General features: G+C 44.0%; 1 protein-coding gene across 1 annotated transcript in view; it reads right to left on the bottom strand.

Moving 5' to 3' along the window:
- Positions 1-18164, bottom strand: part of CARD19 (caspase recruitment domain family member 19) — a 59188-nt gene extending 41024 nt beyond the window's left edge. The window contains exon 1 of the mRNA XM_063426904.1: positions 18072-18164. Coding sequence (XP_063282974.1) covers positions 18072-18078 — 7 coding nt within the window. The 5' untranslated portion in view covers positions 18079-18164. The remainder of the gene's footprint in view (positions 1-18071) is intronic.
- Between the last annotated feature and the right edge of the window lie 3723 nt (positions 18165-21887).

The raw sequence follows: 21887 nt of genomic DNA, 5'->3' as shown, positions 1-21887 counted from the left end.
TGTTAATGTCACAATACTGTTTGGTTTTACTGCAATAAAACATACATATTTGTATTCAGAAATGTCTCATGAGTAAAACAGTAACCCCCATGTATAGGTTTTATGGTGTTTTGGAAAGTTACAGGGTCAAATATATGTCTTGTCTATTTATTTATTTTTTACATAGAAGTTTCACAGATTGGTTTGCTGGGCCTAGGTTGCCTTTGAGACCGTATGGCAGCCAAGAAATGTAAGTTACCCCATCATGGCATACCATTTGAAAAAGTAGACATCCCAGGGTATTCAAAATGGGGTATGCCCAGTCTTTTGTAGTAGCCACTTGGGCATAAACGCTAGCCAAAGTTAGTGTTATTTTTTTTTTTTTTCATTTTTCAAATAAAAACTGTACTTTTACTGAGAATATTATTGTCAGTATATAGTTTACTGCCCTGAAACACTCCTAGTTCTTTTCAGGGATGTCTCACGAGCGCCATGGTACCCCCCATGTATAGGTTTTATGTTTTTTTTTTAAGTTACAGGGTCATATATACGGCTTATCCATTTATGCTTTTTCACAATGGAATTTGTCAGATTAGTTTGCTGTGTCTAGGCTGCCTTTGAGGCCGTATGGCAGCCAAGAAATGAAAATTACCCCTTAATGGCATACCATTTGAAAAAGTAGACATCCCAGGGTATTCAAAATTGGGTATGGCCAGTCTTTTGTAGTAGCCATTTGGGCACAAATGCTAGCCAAAGTTAGTGTTCTGTTTTTTTTTTTGCGTTTTTCACAAATAAACTGTACTTTTACTGATAATATTAACGTCAGTATATAGTTTACTGCCCTGAAACACTCCCAGTTCAGTTCAGTGATGTCTCACGAGCGCCAAGGTACCCCCCATGTATAGGTTTTATGTATTTTTTTAAAGTTACAGGGTCATATATACGGCTTATCCATTTATGCTTTTTCACAATGGAATTTGTCAGATTAGTTTGCTGTGTCTAGGCTGCCTTTGAGGCCGTATGGCAGCCAAGAAATGAAAATTACCCCTTAATGGCATACCATTTGAAAAAGTAGACATCCCAGGGTATTCAAAATTGGGTATGGCCAGTCTTTTGTAGTAGCCATTTGGGCACAAATGCTAGCCAAAGTTAGTGTTCTGTTTTTTTTTTGCGTTTTTCACAAATAAACTGTACTTTTACTGATAATATTAACGTCAGTATATAGTTTACTGCCCTGAAACACTCCCAGTTCAGTTCAGTGATGTCTCACGAGCGCCAAGGTACCCCCCATGTATAGGTTTTATGTATTTTTTTAAAGTTACAGGGTCATATATACGGCTTATCCATTTATGCTTTTTCACAATGGAATTTGTCAGATTAGTTTGCTGTGTCTAGGCTACCTTTGAGGCTGTATGGCAGCCAAGAAATTAAAATTACCCATTAATGGCATACCATTTGAAAAAGTAGACATCCCAGGGTATTCAAAATTGGGTATGGACAGTCTTTTGTAGTAGCCATTTGGGCACAAATGCTAGCCAAAGTTAGTGTTCCGTTTTTTTTTTTGCGTTTTTCACATAAAAACTGTACTTTTACTGATAATATCAACGTCAGTATGTAGTTTACTGCCCCGAAACACTCTCAGTTCTGTTCAGTGATGTCTCACGAGCGCCAAGGTACCCCCCATGTATAGGTTGTATGTTTTTTTTTAAAGTTACAGGGTCATATATACGGCTTATCCATTTATGCTTTTTCACAATGGAATTTGTCAGATTAGTTTGCTGTGTCTAGGCTGCCTTTGAGGCTGTATGGCAGCCAAGAAATGAAAATTACCCCTTAATGGCATACCATTTGAAAAAGTAGACATCCCAGGGTATTCAAAATTGGGTATGGACAGTCTTTTGTAGTAGCCATTTGGGCACAAATGCTAGCCAAAGTTAGTGTTCCGTTTTTTTTTTTTGCGTTTTTCACATAAAAACTGTACTTTTACTGATAATATTAACGCCAGTATGTAGTTTACTGCCCCGAAACACTCTCAGTTCTGTTCAGTGATGTCTCACGAGCGCCAAGGTACCCCCCATGTATAGGTTGTATGTTTTTTTTTTAAGTTACAGGGTCATATATACGGCTTATCCATTTATGCTTTTTCACAATGGAATTTGTCAGATTAGTTTGCTGTGTCTAGGCTGCCTTTGAGGCTGTATGGCAGCCAAGAAATGAAAATTACCCCTTAATGGCATACCATTTGAAAAAGTAGACATCCCAGGGTATTCAAAATTGGGTATGGACAGTCTTTTGTAGTAGCCATTTGGGCACAAATGCTAGCCAAAGTTAGTGTTCCGTTTTTTTTTTTGCGTTTTTCACATAAAAACTGTACTTTTACTGATAATATTAACGTCAGTATGTAGTTTACTGCCCTGAAACACTCTCAGTTCTGTTCAGTGATGTCTCACGAGCGCCAAGGTACCCCCCATGTATAGGTTGTATGTTTTTTTTTAAAGTTACAGGGTCATATATACGGCTTATCCATTTATGCTTTTTCACAATGGAATTTGTCAGATTAGTTTGCTGTGTCTAGGCTGCCTTTGAGGCCGTATGGCAGCCAAGAAATGAAAATTACCCCTTAATGGCATACCATTTGAAAAAGTAGACATCCCAGGGTATTCAAAATTGGGTATGGACAGTCTTTTGTAGTAGCCATTTGGGCACAAATGCTAGCCAAAGTTAGTGTTCTGTTTTTTTTTTGCGTTTTTCACATAAAAACTGTACTTTTACTGATAATATTAACGTCAGTATGTAGTTTACTGCCCTGAAACACTCCTATTTCTGTTCAGGGATGTCTCACGAGCGCCATGGTACCCCCCATGTATAGGTTTTATGGGGTTTTGGAAAGTTACAGGGTCAAATATACACTTGTCCATTTTTGGTTTTACACATTGAAAATTGGCAAAGCGATTTTCTGGGCCTATCTTGCCTTTGAGAGAGCATGGCAGCCTGGGTAATAACATTTCCACTATTATGGCATACCATTTTCAAAAGTAGGCAACCCAGAGTATTTCAAATGGTGCATTTTATGATGTTTGGTCGAACCACTTTATCAGAAATGAAGGCCCCACATAGCGGTAATAGTTTTATTTGTGCTTTTTTGCACACTTGAACTCACTTTTCACAGGACATTTCTTATTCCTGGTATGAGTTATTGCAACAAAGCCTCACTATTTTCTTTTAACATTGTCTCCTGAATATAACAGTACCCCCATGTACCGGATTTTCTGTTTTTTGGGGGGAAGTCACAGGGACAAATATATTAGATGTCCATTTCAAAGTTGGAAATTTGACAAGGTGATTTCCTGGGCCTATTTCGCCTTTGAGAGAGCATGGCAGCCTGGGTAATAACATTTCCACTATTATGGCATACCATTTTCAAAAGTAGGCAACCCAGAGTATTTCAAATGGTGCATTTTATGATGTTTGGTCGAACCACTTTATCAGAAATGAAGGCCCCACATAGCGGTAATAGTTTTATTTGTGCTTTTTTCCACACATGAACTCACTTTTCACAGGACATTTCTTATTCCTGGTATGAGTTATTGCAACAAAGCCTCACTATTTTCTTTTAACATTGTCTCCTGAATATAACAGTACCCCCATGTACCGGATTTTCTGTTTTTTGGGGGGAAGTCACAGGGACAAATATATTAGATGTCCATTTCAAAGTTGGAAATTTGACAAGGTGATTTCCTGGGCCTATTTCGCCTTTGAGAGAGCATGGCAGCCTGGGTAATAACATTTCCACTATTATGGCATACCATTTTCAAAAGTAGGCAACCCAGAGTATTTCAAATGGTGCATTTTATGATGTTTGGTCGAACCACTTTATCAGAAATGAAGGCCCCACATAGCGGTAATAGTTTTATTTGTGCTTTTTTCCACACTTGAACTCACTTTTCACAGGACATTTCTTATTCCTGGTATGAGTTATTGCAACAAAGCCCCACTATTTTCTTTTAACATTGTCTCCTGAATATAACAGTACCCCCATGTACCGGATTTTCTGTTTTTTGGGGGGAAGTCACAGGGACAAATATATTAGATGTCCATTTCAAAGTTGGAAATTTGACAAGGTGATTTCCTGGGCCTATTTCGCCTTTGAGAGAGCATGGCAGCCTGGGTAATAACATTTCCACTATTATGGCATACCATTTTCAAAAGTAGGCAACCCAGAGTATTTCAAATGGTGCATTTTATGATGTTTGGTCGAACCACTTTATCAGAAATGAAGGCCCCACATAGCGGTAATAGTTTTATTTGTGCTTTTTTCCACACATGAACTCACTTTTCACAGGACATTTCTTATTCCTGGTATGAGTTATTGCAACAAAGCCTCACTATTTTCTTTTAACATTGTCTCCTGAATGTAACAGTACCCCCATATACCGGATTTTCTGTTTTTTTGGGGGGAAGTCACAGGGACAAATAAATTAGATGTCCATTTCAAAGTTGGATATTTGACAAAGTGATTTGATGTGGCTATTTAGAGAGCATGGCAGCCTGGGTAATAACATTTCCACCGTTATGGCATACCATTTTCAAAAGTAGGCAACCCAGAGTACAACAAATGGCAGACCTTGAGATGTTTGGTCTAGCCATTTTAACAGAAATGATAGGCCCATGTAGCAATATCTACTTTTATTTTTGTCTTTTTAATCACATAAATTGCATTTTCACTAGAAATGTCATCATCCTGGCATTAGTTAGTGCACTAAAACCTCAGTATTTTGATTTAACACTATCTTCTGAATATAACGGTACCCCCACGTATCATTATTTCAGATTCTTTCCGATAAGTACAGGGCAAAATATATTAGATGCCCTTTTAGCTTGTAAGTTTGACAACGTGATTTGCTGGGCCTATGTGGCTATTTAGAGAGCATGGCAGCCTGGGTAAATACATTTCCACCGTTATGGCATACCATTTTCAAAAGTAGGCAACCCAGAGTACAACAAATGGCAGACCTTGAGATGTTTGGTCTAGCCATTTTAACAGAAATGATAGGCCGATGCAGCAATTTCTACTTTTATTTTTGTCTTTTTAATCACATAAATTGCATTTTCACTAGGAATGTCATCATCCTGGTATTAGTTAGTGCACTAAAACCTCAGTATTTTGATTTAACACTGTCTTCTGAATATAACGATACCTACATGTACAATGTTTCCAGGTTTTTAGTATATCACAGGAATAGTACAGTACCCCCATGTACACTTTGATCTGAAGGCAGAGAGAGGCAGATAGATCTTTGACTCAGATACTGTAGCATTAACCCTGTGATTAGTTTTTTTGCTTTTTTGTGAACGCACATTTCAAGTACTACAAATATAGTATTTTGAGTTGTTTGGTGTAGCCACTTTAGAATGGCTAGCATAAACAGGGACAGGCCAAGGTCAGGGGAATCCAGAAATCAGAGTAGTCGGTAAAACAAGCCAATGGGTCGGTACAGGCAGCTAACGAAGCATAGTCAGGACAAGCCGAGGTCAGGGAATCCAGGGAAATCAAGCAAACAAACTGCCAAAGTACCATACAGAGTGATTTAGTAGTTCAGCTCTGTATGGTAGACTTTGAAACAGTCTGTTATGCAGAGGGCGGGTAGGGATGGACAGGAGGGACAATAATAACTGGAGTCCTTTCGGACTCCTCTTTTCCAGCAAACACGGCATTTTCGTTGGGGTGACCTTTTACAGGGTGTGGGGGGGATTCGGGAAGGGAAATGTTTGCTGGTAAGTCGTTGGACATCTTCTGATTCCAAAGGAAGGGTTAGGATTTGGGGTCTGGGCAAATATAATTTGGGACAAAATTTGGACCATAAACTCTAGAAATGGGCATGGTCTACCTATGGCTTCCTTTTTATAAAGCACATAGGCATTGAAAATTGCAATCTGGGTTATGTAGACTGCAATTTTCTTGTACCAGGTCCTACTCTTCCGGTTCACCAGATAGGGCTGTATGCACTGATCAGCCAAGTCTACTCCCCCCATAAACTTGCTGTAGTCCACAATGCACTTCGGCTTCTCCAGCTGCTCAGTTCCACCTCTCACAGACACTGGCACTGAAGTTTCGTCGTGCATTGTAGACAACATGTACACATCTTTCCTATCGGTGAAGCGAAGGGCAAGCAACTCATCCTGGCGGAGCACTGAAAGGGAGCCTCTACTGCCTCTACCTCTTGCCTGGGTTTGGGGGAAACCTCTACGATTCTTACGCACTGTGCCACAGGCTACGGTCTCAAAGCAAAATAGAGTTTTAAATAACTCTATGCTTGTGTAATAGTTGTCGACCCATAGCCTGTATCCCTTATTTAACAAGGGAAGGATTAGGTCCCATACTATCTTGCCACATGTACCCACAGAATCAGGGCATCCTGGTGGGTCAAGATGGCTATCCTTCCCCTGATAAATACGAAACGCCCATGTATATCCAGATTTTGATTCACACAATTTATAAAATTTTACACCGTATCGGGACCGTTTAGAAGGGATATACTGTTTAAAAAGTAATCTGCCCTTAAATTTCATTAAGGACTCATCTATACAAATATTTTCTTCGGGGACATAATTTTGGGAGAATTTGTCTGACAGGAGTTCAATTAGGGGCCGAATTTTGTACAGCCTGTCAAACGATGGGTCGTTTCTTGGGGGGCACAGTGTGTTGTCGTTAAAGTGGAGGAAACGCAGCAGCTGCTCATAGCGATCCCTCTTCATAACCCCAGGGAAAAGAGGGGTCGCCAGGATGGGGTGCTTGTACCAGTAGGACCTGATACTCGGCTTTTTGACAATGCCCATAACTAGAGTTAGGGCCCAAAATTTGCGCATTTCTGCGAGATCCGTGGGGTGCCACATATTACGCCGATTGTAATGTGACCCCGGATTCGCAGTCAGATATTGGTTGGCAAATAAATTGGTTTGCTCAACCAATAACTGAAATACGTCCTCTGACATAAACAAATCAAAATATTTTAGGGGCTCCCAAGCATCCACCATAACCGTGATGCCAGGGGTCGCCGTAAATGGGGGAATATCTGGGGCCGTCAGGTTTGGGGGCACCCAGTCTCCATCTGGCATTGGGCTTGCTGAGCGTCCTCTTGGTGGTGGTGGTGGGGCACCATCACTAGAGGAGTCAGTCATAGCCTCAATGTCAGAGGCAGTGATAGTGTCACTATCTTGCAGAGTGTCACTATCACTGCCTGCCAGAATGGCGTACGCCTCCTCAGCCGAGTAGCGACGTGCCATTCTAGGGGGGGCTACTCAATAATTAATAAAAAAAATCTAAGGGGGAAATTACTAAATTCCTACCTGCCTAACACCCTACTACCCACCCTCAGAAACCCACAAAAAATAAAATAAATGTACTGATCGCAGTTTAGGCTGCTGCGACCAGTACAGAAAGGGTTAATTTTTATTTTATTTTTTGTTTTTTTAATAAAAATAACCCCCCCAAAAAAAGTCAGCCTGATCAGAGAGCCCTCTGATCACAGTGATCACTGGTAAAATACTGTACAGTAGCGATACTGTACAGTACAGTGATCACGGCAGCGGGGAAAGGGTTAAGGGAGATTTGGGGTGCTGCGGCTGACAAAGGGTCAAAAAAAAATGTCAAAAAATTTTTTGACCCTAAAAAAAATTAATTAATAATAGTACAAATGTACTAAAATCCCTAAACAGGCTGATCACAGTGTTAAATGCTGTGATCAGCACTGGAAGGGTTAAAAAAATGGGTTTTTTTTAACTTTTTCTCTCTTTTTTTGACAATTTTCTCTCCACAGGGCTCTACAGGAACGATCTCTCTGCCTCTCTCTCTCAGATCGAAGTGAGGTGAGGAGAGGGGCAGAGACAATGTGTCAGCCAGTGATTTAAAATCATTGGCTGACACATTGTAACAGTGATCACAGTGACTGGCTGTCACTGCGATCACAAACTGCAGATCACCACGGATTGGCCACAGGGGACCTGCCTGGGTTGCCAGGCAGGTCCCCCAACAGTGATCTGCAGTTTGGGAGGGATCAGGGACCTGTGGGAGGGCTAAAACGCCGCGGCGTGCTATGCCGCCGTGAAGGCGTTTAAGCCCATTAACGCCGGGACGGCATAGCACGCCGTAACGGCGCGAACGGGTTAAGTATGGAAACTTAAGAGGGATGTAGGGGAACAAAACTTGTGTGTACTGACTGACAATTAAATTAGTTAAGGTAAAGCTGAATTTGCACACTATGCAAATGCATTTGGGCGGTTCTGGTTACGTGGCCCACCCTTTTACCCCACCCACTGACATTCTTTTTCACCGGACACTGCTTTTAGGGGGTATGGATTTATTTAAAAGATGAAAGTGAGAGATTAGCATAGGGTATGTGTTTTCTAATAGCTATATCCTGTTAGTTTCCCTCCAGCACCATCTCCATCAGATACATGACGCTTGGGAGGTATAACTGGTTTAGTGTTATCTGTCAATAAGATTTGTAATTAGGCCCATCATAATTGTCGACACCAGGCCCAATGGGCTCTTAATCCGGCCCTGTCGACAAAGATCTGGGTAATAAGACATAGAGAGACAAGCTATGGAACTTACGCAACAGTTAATTGTGCTGCCACAAGTCTGATCTCATGCATTAATTGTTCAGAATATATGATTTTCAATAAACTCTAGTGAATAAGTGAACCGACGGAGGAGACTACAGAAAAACAAAAACACTGAAGAAACTATACTATAAGAAAGTTTCAGGACATAGACTTTAAAATGGCACTCCTAAAAAGTTTTTCACCTATAACTTTTTTTTACGGTACTGTTTGTAACCAGGAAGAAAAGCTTACTCCATAAAGCACAGCAGAAGTCTATGAAACAAGTAGTTTATTCCAAAGTGCAGGTCCACACATCATTCAGGATGCTGCTCAGTAAATGGATGCCAGTGCTATACCCCTGAACAGTAAATCGGACTATGTTCTGCTTTAGTCTGCGCATGGTGCACGGCTTGGATTCTACTTGCTCTCTCTGGGTACGAGAAAGAGTTCAGACACTGTTTTGCACGGCGCATGCAAAACTTGGACCAAATTGACAATTGGGCAAATGGAACTAAGCATTCTCTGTCCTGGCTGACAGTGCTGAAAGTTGACCCTCATCATTTATTTAATCTGTATCTGCACATATATTAACATAGGTGTTTCATAAGTGGCTCGCAACTCTATCATGATGTGGCCTGTTCAGAAAACATCAAACTCCAGTTAGTGATCCTCCAAAATTCTCAGATTTTCTTTATCTGTTCAGTTATTTTAACAAACCTGCAAATTCATTCTCAATACATTGTTTACAATTAGTATATATCTTTTTAATAAAATATAATGATAAAAAAGTTAGTGGTCACTAACTGCATCCATGAATCACATTTTAGACCCTACTTTCACCGATTACTCCTTGCCCTTCAAATTGCAATGTTATAAGACATTTATATGAATGCACTAAGTAAAACATCCCATGATGCATCTGTTCACAAAGGAAAACAATCTTTGTAGACTTGTAAATTGCACAACCCATAAAACTATTATAGTAAAAGATTAGATTTAGTGAGGTTACCAGATAAGGCCATGTACAAAACTTGTACGGCAAAACTTTCAGGCGCGTGTTATACAAATCATTTTTTTTTATATTTTATTAATAAATACAATCAAGTTCCTTGTAACAATTTTGTATATGTATAATGCATAAGCCTGGAGAAAAAGTAACTTACTAATAATGCTAAATTATTATGCAATATTGTGCATTTGTAATTATGTAGCACAACTTGAAAGAGGTTCAAAGATGTTCAACAACGCAAAAGGATTTAATCAAATGTTTAACTCTTTCTTAATGATATATATTGTATTGTCCTCAGAATAATACGCATGGTATTGACCTTAGAATGAAATACATTGTATTGTCCTGAGAATGATATACCTTGTATTGCCCTCAGAATAATATACATGGTAATGGCCTCAGGCGAATAAAAGGTTGAGTTGATTGCCAGGAAGGGAACCAACACACATATTGGTATAGAATCAAGGACAGGTATTTCAGTGATATCATGATTGATTTGTGAGCTATAGTTATCAAGATTCACCTGGCATCTGTGGGGCAACAAGTTAAATCGGGAGCAATCTGGGGACAAAAAAGCAGGGTTACATTTTTCGACTAACAATTTTAGTCAAATTTTAGTTGACTAGGTTTTTGAGATTTAGTCGACTAAAATACAACTAAAACTAAAATAGCTTTTTAGTCAAAAGACTACGATTAAAACTAAACTGAAATTTGACGCCAGAATTTACACTGCAAAAAAGGCCTATTTAGTTTGCAATACTGTGAACATGTACAATCACATTTACATCTTATTGCAATATCTTACTGCATTAAATCTGTGGAAACATTTTACACTCAATTTCCAAGGATTTTTTTTTTTTTTTTTTGAAGTAAAAGTCATGAACCTTTGAATAATAAGAAGGAGAAAAAAAACGGATTTATTTATAGAAGTTTAAGAGCTTGCAAAAGGCATCTTTTGGGGCCACTGCAAAGACAAACACAACATAAATGTGCAGGCTGTGAGTGACAGAGAGCTGATTTTCACACACAAATCCAGTTCCCAGGCTCCTGTCATGACTCCATGATTCTACAGAACAGGACATTGCCATGGGTCATGGAGTCCCTCCGCGTTAAACCATATCCATGGCTTCTTGGTGAGATTCCACCCATATGCATTACTGGTTTATTTGTTTATTTCTTTTTCCTCTTATTTTGTACCCTTTAAATTGGAATTCATTTTTTTAACATGATATATCATTACTTTTTCATTTTTTTATTAGAATATTGTTGATGTTGGGTATTTCGCCACAACCTGCTCTGACATTTGCTTATTATTTTGATGACTTATTAACAACAATATAGCATTATGAATACAAATATGTATAACATATGCAATAGTGTTTCCCTACGTAACAAGGTGTCCACCCCTCTGCAGTGGTTTGAAAGGTAAATATGAATTATCTTACATCCTGCGGTGCGCTGTTCTCCTCTTTGCAGCTCTGTTGTTGATGATCTAAGCCAGTGATGGCTAACCTTGACAACATACATTGGTTCTGGACTACATTTCCCATGATGCTCAGCTAGCTTTTAAAAGTCCAGAAACAATTTATGGCATCAAGGTTAGCCATCACTGATCTAAGCAACCTCTGGCACTCCCATAATGTTCTTGCAGCCATAATACTGTCAAAGCATCATCGGAGATGTAGTCCAAAACATCTGGAGTGACAAAGGTTGCCGACCCCTAATCTGAGCCAGACTTATTGGGAAACATTAGGAGGCTAGTGTACATTCATGGTAAAACACAGCAGTGTACCAATGCTCTCAATGAGTGAATATAAGCTATAAGGGAGTTTAACTCATTACCCTTTTAGCTGAGGGAGACCCTAGACCAGGGGTAGGAAGCCTTCGAAGTGCCGAAGGAAAAAAAACATAAGCTTTCCTTTATCAGTTAATTATTTGGCAAAGTTTATAACGAAGAATTGATTGAAAGGTGGGCCAAAACTTTTTTTTTTTTTTAAAGGTTTTTCTCCCAATTTATACACGTGGTAGCAAAAGTGCTAGCACAATGGCATTTAATGCTCTATTTAAAGAGCTGAAGATGTTTTGGTGCCCTTTAAAATGCAAGATCTCCTTGTAACTTCATGTGCAAAAGGATGACTGCAATTGAGGCTAATTAGGTTAGAAATGTCACAAAAGAGACATATTTAAAATTAATATCTTTATGGACCCTGGACTAAGGAGAGAGGGGTGGTGTCAAAAGCCTTGGCGCTATCCATAATACATAAATTATGTAAGAAACAAACAAAACAGTATGTAGCCATGAACAATCAGCAAACAGTTGCTAGACTAGTAAAGCAGGCTTTAACTCTAAATCACATAAATCAAGTTGCATATTTATACACAACAAGTTAACTTTTCACTTGATGAGTGATATCAGCTCCTGTAATAACTAGGGAATATTTAATAAATCACAGTCAGCTTTATCATCACTGGTAATATTGCCAAGAACATAGGGAGGCTACTTACATAATCTAGAAGCCTCAGACCTGTGACACCAGTTGGCATGGGCGTAGGAACCCAAAAAAATCTGGGAGGGATAGCATTTTTACTCGCCGGGTATATTCTTATTCCGTAAACTAGGAGTTGTTTATCCCATTGTACAGCGCTACGGAATTTGCAGTCGCTATATAAATGATTAAATAATAACATTAAAGGGTCACTACAAGGAAGGGGTTTTACTTACCCAGATACAGCGCCGGGATCCTCCTGATTAGAACCACCCCTACCCTTCCCATGAATATTAGAACCACCCCTACCCCTTCCATGCACAAAAGAACCCCACCTACCCCTTCCACGCATATTAACCCCCTACCCCTTCCATGCATATTAGTACCCCCCTAACCACTTCCATGCATTTTAGAACCCCCTAACCCCTGCCATGCATATTAGAACCCACCCTACCTCTTCCATTCATATTAGTACTCCCCTAACCCCTTCCAATCATTTTTCTACCTCCCCCCTCCTCCCATCCATATTAGTAGCCCCCCTAAACCCTTCCAATTATTTTTCTACCTACCCCTCTCCCCCTATCCTTATTAGTAGCCCCCCTAACCCTTTCCAATTATTTTTCTGCCATGTTAACTAACACCAGTGCTGGAGTGCCGCCGTGTTTACATTAAAAGGCCTGCAGGGACAGGCTAAAGACACCAGAACCACTACATTAAGCTGCAGTGCTTCTGGGGACTATAGTGTTTCTTTAATGTGAGGTAAATTAGAGATTAGTGCCACGAATAATATGCTAGATTGCCTACTTACAACCAGATGAGGATGATGATGGGCTCTAGCTGCAGTCTGGCTCCACTGGTCTGGTGTAGAACAGGCTCTCTGGAGGCTGTTTGTAACTGGTCCCAAAAATCAATGTTCTGTGAGAACGGGAAGCAGCTCCATTTTTGGGGGCCCTTTACACAGCTCAAGGTCTGGGTCCAAGGGTCCACCTTCACGTTCCACCAATGAGTTTGTTCACAGGGGGTGGAGTGTGTAGGGGATGTCCTGATATGTGTGTAAGGAATGCATTGTGTGAATATGTGTTTGTATGTGTAAGGGCTGCAAGGTGTGATTCTGTGTATGTACGGGATGCAGTGTGTGCGTCTGTAAGGGGTGCATTGAGTGTGTGTACGGGGTGCATTGAGTGTGTCTAAGGAATGCATTGTGTGTTTCTGTGTGTGTAAGGATTGAATGATTGTGTGATTGTGTGTGTGTGTGTGTGTGTGTGCACAGGTGCATTGAGTGTGTGTAAGGATGAATTGTGTGTTTCTGTGTGTGTAAGGGTGGCATGATTGTGTGAGTGTGTGATGGATGTCAATCTCTCTCCCTCGTCACTCTCTTTCTCCCCCTCCCTCCCTCCCTCCCTCGTCACTCTTTCTCCCCCTCCCTCCCTGTTTCTTTCTCCCCCCCTCCCTCCCTCCCTCCCTGTTTCTTTCTCCCCCCCTCCCTCCCTCCCTCCCTGTTTCTTTCTCCCCCCCTCCCTCCCTGTTTCTTTCTCCCCCCCTCCCTCCCTCCCTCCCTGTTTCTTTCTCCCCCCCTCCCTCCCTCCCTGTTTCTTTCTCCCCCCCTCCCTCCCTCCCTCCCTGTTTCTTTCTCCCCCCCTCCCTCCCTCCCTCCCTCCCTGTTTCTTTCTCCCTCCCTCCCTCCCTCCCTCCCTGTTTCTTTCTCCCTCCCTCCCTCCCTCCCTCCCTGTTTCTTTCTCCCTCCCTCCCTCCCTCCCTCCCTGTTTCTTTCTCCCTCCCTCCCTCCCTCCCTCCCTCCCTCCCTGTTTCTTTCTCCCTCCCTCCCTCCCTCCCTCCCTGTTTCTTTCTCCCTCCCTCCCTCCCTCCCTCCCTGTTTCTTTCTCCCTCCCTCCCTCCCTCCCTCCCTGTTTCTTTCTCCCTCCCTCCCTCCCTCCCTCCCTGTTTCTTTCTCCCTCCCTCCCTCCCTCCCTCCCTGTTTCTTTCTCCCTCCCTCCCTCCCTCCCTCCCTGTTTCTTTCTCCCTCCCTCCCTCCCTCCCTCCCTGTTTCTTTCTCCCTCCCTCCCTCCCTCCCTCCCTGTTTCTTTCTCCCCCCCTCCCTCCCTCCCTGTTTCTTTCTCCCCCCCTCCCTCCCTCCCTGTTTCTTTCTCCCCCCCTCCCTCCCTCCCTGTTTCTTTCTCCCCCCCTCCCTCCCTCCCTGTTTCTTTCTCCCCCCCTCCCTCCCTCCCTGTTTCTTTCTCCCCCCCTCCCTCCCTCCTTCTTTCTCCCCCCCTCCCTCCCTCCCTGTTTCTTTCTCCCCCCCCCCTCCCTCCCTGTTTCTTTCTCCCCCCCTCCCTCCCTCCCTGTTTCTTTCTCCCCCCCTCCCTCCCTCCCTGTTTCTTTCTCCCCCCCTCCCTCCCTCCCTGTTTCTTTCTCCCCCCCTCCCTCCCTGTTTCTTTCTCCCCCCCTCCCTCCCTCCCTGTTTCTTTCTCCCCCCCTCCCTCCCTCCCTGTTTCTTTCTCCCCCCCTCCCTCCCTCCCTGTTTCTTTCTCCCCCCCCTCCCTCCCTGTTTCTTTCTCCCCCCCTCCCTCCCTGTTTCTTTCTCCCCCCCCTCCCTGTTTCTTTCTCCCCCCCTCCCTCCCTGTTTCTTTCTCCCCCCCCTCCCTGTTTCTTTCTCCCCCCCCTCCCGGTTTCTTTCTCCCCCCCCTCCCGGTTTCTTTCTCCCCCCCTCCCTCCCTGTTTCTTTCTCCCCCCCTCCCTCCCTGTTTCTTTATCCCCCCTCCCTCCCTGTTTCTTTATCCCCCCTGCCTCCCTGTTTCTTTATCCCCCCTGCCTCCCTGTTTCTTTATCCCCCCTCCCTCCCTGTTTCTTTATCCCCCCTCCCTCCCTGTTTCTTTATCCCCCCTCCCTGTTTCTTTATCCCCCCCTCCCTCCCTGTTTCTTTATCCCCCATCCCTCCCTGTTTCTTTATCCCCCCTCCCTCCCTGTTTATCCCCCCCTCCCTCCCTGTTTATCCCCCCTCCCTCCCTGTTTCTTTATCCCCCCTCCCTCCCTGTTTCTTTATCCCCCCCCTCCCTGTTTCTTTATCCCCCCTCCCTCCCTGTTTCTTTATCCCCCCCCCGTTTCTTTATCCCCCCCTCCCTCCCTGTTTCTTTATCCCCCCCTCCCTTCCTGTTTCTTTATCCCCCCTCCCTCCCTGTTTCTTTATCCCCCCCTCCCTGTTTCTTTATCCCCCCCTCCCTCCCTGTTTCTTTATCCCCCCTCCCTCCCTGTTTCTTTATCCCCCCTCCCTCCCTGTTTCTTTATCCCCCCTCCCTCCCTGTTTCTTTCTCCCCCCCTCCCTCCCTGTTTATCCCCCCCTCCCTCCCTGTTTCTTTATCCCCCCTCCCTCCCTGTTTCTTTATCCCCCCTCCCCCTCCCTGTTTCTTTATCCCCCCCCTCCCTCCCTGTTTCTTTATCCCCCCTCCCTCCCTATTTCTTTATCACCCCCTCCCTGTTTCTTTATCCCCCCCCTCCCTCCCTGTTTCTTTCTTCCCCCCTCCCTCCCTGTTTCTTTATCCCCCCCTCCCTCCCTGTTACTTTATCCTCTCCCCTCCCTCCCTGTTTCTTTATCCTCTCCCCTCCCTCCCTGTTTCTTTATCCTCTCCCCTCCCTCCCTGTTTCTTTATCCCCCCCTCCCTCCCTGTTTCTTTATCCCCCCCCTCCCTTCCTGTTTCTTTATCCCCCCTCCCTCCCTGTTTCTTTCTTCCCCCCTCCCTCCCTGTTTCTTTCTTCCCCCCTCCCTCCCTGTTACTTTATCCTCTCCCCTCCCTCCCTGTTTCTTTATCCCCCCCCTCCCTCCCTGTTACTTTATCCTCTCCCCTCCCTCCCTGTTTCTTTATCCCCCCCCTCCCTCCCTGTTACTTTATCCTCTCCCCTCCCTCCCTGTTTCTTTATCCCCCCCCTCCCTCCCTGTTACTTTATCCTCTCCCCTCCCTCCCTGTTTCTTTATCCCCCCCCTCCCTCCCTGTTTCTTTCTTCCCCCCTCCCTCCCTGTTACTTTATCCTCTCCCCTCCCTCCCTGTTTCTTTCTTCCCCCCTCCCTCCCTGTTTCTTTCTTCCCCCCTCCCTCCCTGTTACTTTATCCTCTCCCCTCCCTCCCTGTTACTTTATCCTCTCCCCTCCCTCCCTGTTTCTTTATCCCCCCCCTCCCTCCCTGTTTCTTTCTTCCCCCCTCCCTCCCTCCCTGTTACTTTATCCTCTCCCCTCCCTCCCTGTTTCTTTATCCCCCCCCCCCGTTTCTTTCTTCCCCCTCCCCTACCTGTGTTGTAGCGTGGCCGAGCTCTGTACCGTCCGCGGGTACAGGGAGCTCTTGTTTCCTGTACCCGGCGGACTAACAGGAAGTGCACACTCAGTGTTCACTTCCTTTTAGTCCGCCGGGTACAGGAGACAGATGCTCCCTGTACCGGCGGATCATACAGGGCTCGGCCACGCTACATTGAGGGAGTGACAGGAGGGAGCGCTGAGCGCTTCCCTCCTGTCAGCCCCTCTCCTCTGGCTGCGCCCGGGCGGTGTGCCCTCATGGACGCACCAGCCCGGGCAAAGCTGCAGCCGCCTGAGGCTCTCTACAGAGCGCTCGGGCGGCTGCAGCAAAAGGGGGGCCGGCGGAGCTGGGGGGGATTTCCCCATTACCTGTCCCCCCCCGCATTATTTGCTGGGGGGGATGTGTCCCCCCCATCCCCCCCGGTTCCTACGCCCATGCCAGTTGGACCCTAGAAAGTCTCAGAACGTAGACCATATGAACATCTGTGACCATCTGAGGCCCTTGGAAGTCACACACCCCGAGAATGGTATGGATGTGGGTAATCATGGACCTGAGACCAAGGGTCTTGCTGGCCCCTGGCAAACAGTGGAAAACGATACTTCTTTGAGTCTTATGAAAACTGTAGACCCTTAAGACTTATTGAGAATTGCCATTCTCAATCATGTGGGGTACGCAGCAAGAACCCCTAGTAATTTTAAAGGACCACTAAATGCACACACTACTTCATCTCAGTGAAGTAGTCTGAGTGCCGTGGCCCTGTAGTTTTAAACCTGCAATGTAAAACATTGCCATTTTGTAGAAACGGCAATGTACATTGCAGTGTTAAACACACCTGTAGTGCATTGTATCCAGCATTGTATACAGCCACTATTGGCACTTCCTCTGCAATGAGAGTTCCACTCTGTCATGTGATGTTCAAAATCCATGAGGACATTGAATCTCATAAAATCACATGGATTCAATGCTTCCTATGAGAAGCATTTGAATTGCCACACAAGCACATCTAGTCTTGATGAGGAGCATTAGATTTTAGACAGTTCCAGGATGACGTCACAGGTATATCCTATTTATTATACACAATTATGGTGGCCCTGAATCTAAATAGTTAGTATAACACTGCAACATGGTTGTATTCCTAAAGTTATACTGTTCCTTTAAATAAATATCAGTTATATGCATGCATCAAATTTCACTTAAAAATAAAAACATGACAGATGGGTAAACAAAAATATCAGCACTATTACATTAACAGTGAACTGCTATCACATGCCCACATTTCTCACAGATATGTCACAGATGAATTAGTGGGTGATATTTTATTTAGCATTTAACATGTAGTAACAACGAGAAGAATAAAATAAACAGGAAAAAACAGTGTTTAACTAGATATACTTAGAACTGGATAGCTTGAAAGTTTTACTATTATAATCTATGAGTAAAAGTTCACCAGGGTCATGCAACTTGGAGCTGGCTGAGCATAATGAGAGCTGGAATACCTCAGTGTATACAATTGTAACTTAGTAAATGCACATGGAATTGTCTGCTGTATGTTTAGCAGGGGGTGAAAGGGGTTTGTGGAGATTCGGAGAATGTAATGAAAGTTACCCAGTGTGACCTTGTAATTAGAGCCCCAATAATACAGTGTGTGACCCCCACGCTGCAAGTCTCTCACATCCCTTCCATTCACCGACATTTAATGGGGTCCATCACTGACCTGACATGGTGGGATCAAAACTACAGGACTTCTTGTAAGACTCCTGCACGGGAATCAGACCTACAGACTTCCTTGTTTAGGTGGCTGCCTGTCTGTCTGCCCCTCCCATTACTGTAATGACTGACACTGACAGCAGCAGATAGCCAAACCCATGGGCTGCCTAGCTTCATGTTACACCCAGACTCTACACCCTCCCCTTCCCTGGGCGATTTAAGGTGGAACTGTGTCTGAGGCATGCATATTACCCATTTTTTTTCACTGAAACTTTCAATATACTGTCAATATTCCATTACACTCTGCAGTGTGAAGCAGCTATCATAAATTTCTTATATCAGCTATTTTATTCCCAACAGCAGGATCAAGTGTTTTAAAGGGACACTATAGGCACCCAGTCCCAGACCACTTCATCTCACTCTAAGTGGTCTGGGTGCAGTGCCCTTGTTCCTTTAACCCTGCAATGTAAAACAGCAATGTTCATATTGCAGAGTTAAAGGGAATCTATAGGGTTAAGACTACAAAGTTGTATTCCTTACACTATAGAGCCATCTTGTACCCCCAGCCCATGCCTCCCCCTTAGCTGGCATGTAAAGGGTTAAACAAAAAAACCAATTTTGCTCACTTACCTGATTCCGGATCGGTACCCCAACTTCATTCGACGGGGGAGTAAGGGGCTAATGTGAATGTGCAGCGAGCTTTGCGAACGCATTATGCCCTTCCCATAAAAAACATTGCTACAATAGTCTACCAGACAGCCACTAGAGGCGCTTCCTGGAACAATTTGACTCTGAAAAGATGCTAGTCGTCCTCACACTTTGCATGAGGATGTCCAGTGTCCTCAAAATCAACATCAGCACAGGAATCAGGTAAGTGTAAAAAAGTTTTTTTTAACCCTTTATTTGCCGGTTGCTATTTTTGATCATTTCTATATAAAATTGTAAATAAACGTTTGTGCAAAGGCTTCAGACAAGAGATCAGCTGTGTTTGGATGTGCCCTTATGGGAAATACGTAATTAAATTAATTCATGTTTTCATTGTGGGCAGGGCCGTCTTTAATTTTGATTGGACCCTGGGCAAGCATTTACTTGGGCCCCCCATACTACATATAGATACACACAAATACACTACCTGACACACATGCAGATCCACACTGACCGCATATAGATACACACAAGAACATACAGATACACACAGACACTGACACACACATAGACACACACACACAGATACAAACACTGACATACATGCAGATATAAAGGTACACACACTGACTACATATAGATACACCGACACACACACTGACAAACATACAGACACACCGATACCCAACCTGACACACATACAGATATACAGATACAAGCACTGACACATACAGATACACACACAAACACAAATGGACAACATACAGATACACATTCTGACAGACGTACTGACACAGACAGCCATACTGAAACACACATACACAAAGACATACTGAACCACACAGACACTGACAGACTCACACACACAGACATACAGATACACTGACAGACATACTGGCACATATACACACAGACAGATGGACATACTGAAACACACATACACTGACAGACATATTGACAAACACAGACATACAGACCCACACGGACACTGACAGACTCACACATAGACATTCTGTCACACATACACACAGACAGACATACTGAAACACACATACACATAAACACTGACAGACATACACACATACAGACATTTTGACACTCACAGACAGCCATACTGAAACACACATACATACTGAACCACACAGACACTGACAGACTCACACCATAGGCGTGCGCAGCCTATTGCATTAGGGTGTGCACCCTAAAGCACAAGCACACGCCGCATATATATATGTATGTATGTATATATATATATATATATATATATATATATATACACATATATACACATACACATATACACACACACACACACACACACACTGCTGTGTGTGAGCTGTGTGAGTGTGCTGTTAGTGTGATGTGTATGTGAGGGTGCTGGTAGTGTACTATGTGGGTGAGGGTGTTTGTGTGTGCGTGCTTGTGAGGGTGCTGTGAATGTACTGTGTGTCAGGGTGCTGTTTGTGTGTGTGCACTTGTGAGGGTGCTGTAAATGTACTGTGTGTGAGGGTGCTGTTTGTGTGTGAGGGTACTGGTAGTGTGCTGTGTGTGTGTTTGTTAGGGTCCTGTTTGTGTTTGTGAGGGTACTGTTAGTGTGCTGTGTGAGTGTGAGGGTGCGGTTTGTGTAATGTGTGTGAGGGTGCTGTGTGTTTGTGAGGGTGCTGTGTGTGTGTGTGCTGTATGTGTGTGGGTGCTGTGAATGTCTGTGGGTGCTGTGAATGTCTATGGGTGCTGTGAATGTCTATGGGTGCTGTATGTCTGTGGGTGCTGTATGTCTGTGGGTGCTGTGTGTCTGTGGGTGCTGTGTATGTCTGTGGGTGCTGTGTATGTCTGTGGGTGCTCTGTATGTGTTTAGGTGCTGTGTATATGTGTAGGTGCTGTGTATGTCTATGGGTGCTGTGTATTTGTGTGGGTGCTGTATGTGTGTTGGTGCTGTGTATGTGTGTGTGTGGGTGATTGTGGGGGGTGGAGGTGGGGGTACATTACTTAATATCCCCCCTCCCTTCTTACTTTATGTAGGGAGGGGGGATCCTTCCTTGCTACATTCCCTGGTGGTCCAGTCGAGGTGGGGGCAGATCAGTTATCCCCTCTCCCTTCTTACCTTATGCCTGGGAGGGGGGATCCTGCTGCTGCCATCCTTCCCTGGTGGTCCAGTGGAGAGTGAACTCTAGCCCCGCAGGGCTAGAGTTCACTCACGCGAGATCTGAGCGTTGCCGCGGCAACAAATTAACAAATTTAAACCTATTTAGTTTAGAAAAACGTCGCCTGAGAGGGGATATGATAACATTATACAAATATATTCGGGGCCAATACAAACCATTGTGTGGAAATCTATTCACAAACCGGACTTTACATAGGACACGAGGCCATGCGTTTAGACTGGAAGAAAGAAGATTTCGTCTAAGGCAAAGGAAAGGTTTTTTTACTGTAAGAACAATCAGGATGTGGAATTCTCTGCCTGAAGAAGTGGTTTTATCAGAGTCCATACAGATGTTCAAACAGCTACTAGATGCATACTTGCAAAGACAGAATATTCAAGGATATAATCTTTCAATGTAGGGTAATAACTGCTTGATTCAAGGATAAATCTGACTGCCATTCTGGGGTCAATAAGGAATTTTTTGTCCTAGCTTGTTGCAAAATTGTGCTTCAAACTGGGGTTTTTTTTTTTTTTTCTCTTTTGGATCAACAGCAAAAAACAGGTGTGAGGAAGGCTGAACTTGATGGACGCAAGTCTCTTTTCAGCTATCTAACTATGTAACTATGTAACTATGTAACGCTCAGATCTCGCGAGAGGAACCCGGCGGAGCTGCTGGCAATAGCTCCGCCGGTCCTCTCCTGCCTCCCTCCCTGCATGTGGGTCGGTGGGGAGGGAGGCTGAGAGCAGAGCCGGCGCTCAGATAGCGCCGGCTCTGCACGGACCGACAGGGGGGATCCTGAGATCTCCCCTGCCGGTATCACTCCATAGGCGTGCCGCGGGGATTAGGGTGTGCCCAGGCACACCCGGCACACCCCGTGCGCACGCCTATGACTCACACACACACACAGACATACTGACACACTGACAGACATACTGGCACACTAACAGACATACACACATACATATATACTGACACACACACACACACACTCAGACACTCATGCAAAATCTGATAACCACCCTCCAGTTTCTTACCTT

This window comes from Pelobates fuscus, chromosome 7, assembly GCF_036172605.1.
Source record: "Pelobates fuscus isolate aPelFus1 chromosome 7, aPelFus1.pri, whole genome shotgun sequence".
Taxonomy (NCBI): domain Eukaryota; kingdom Metazoa; phylum Chordata; class Amphibia; order Anura; family Pelobatidae; genus Pelobates; species Pelobates fuscus.
The sequence above is the reverse complement of the archived record's forward strand: the minus strand, read 5'-3'. Positions and strand labels throughout refer to the sequence as shown.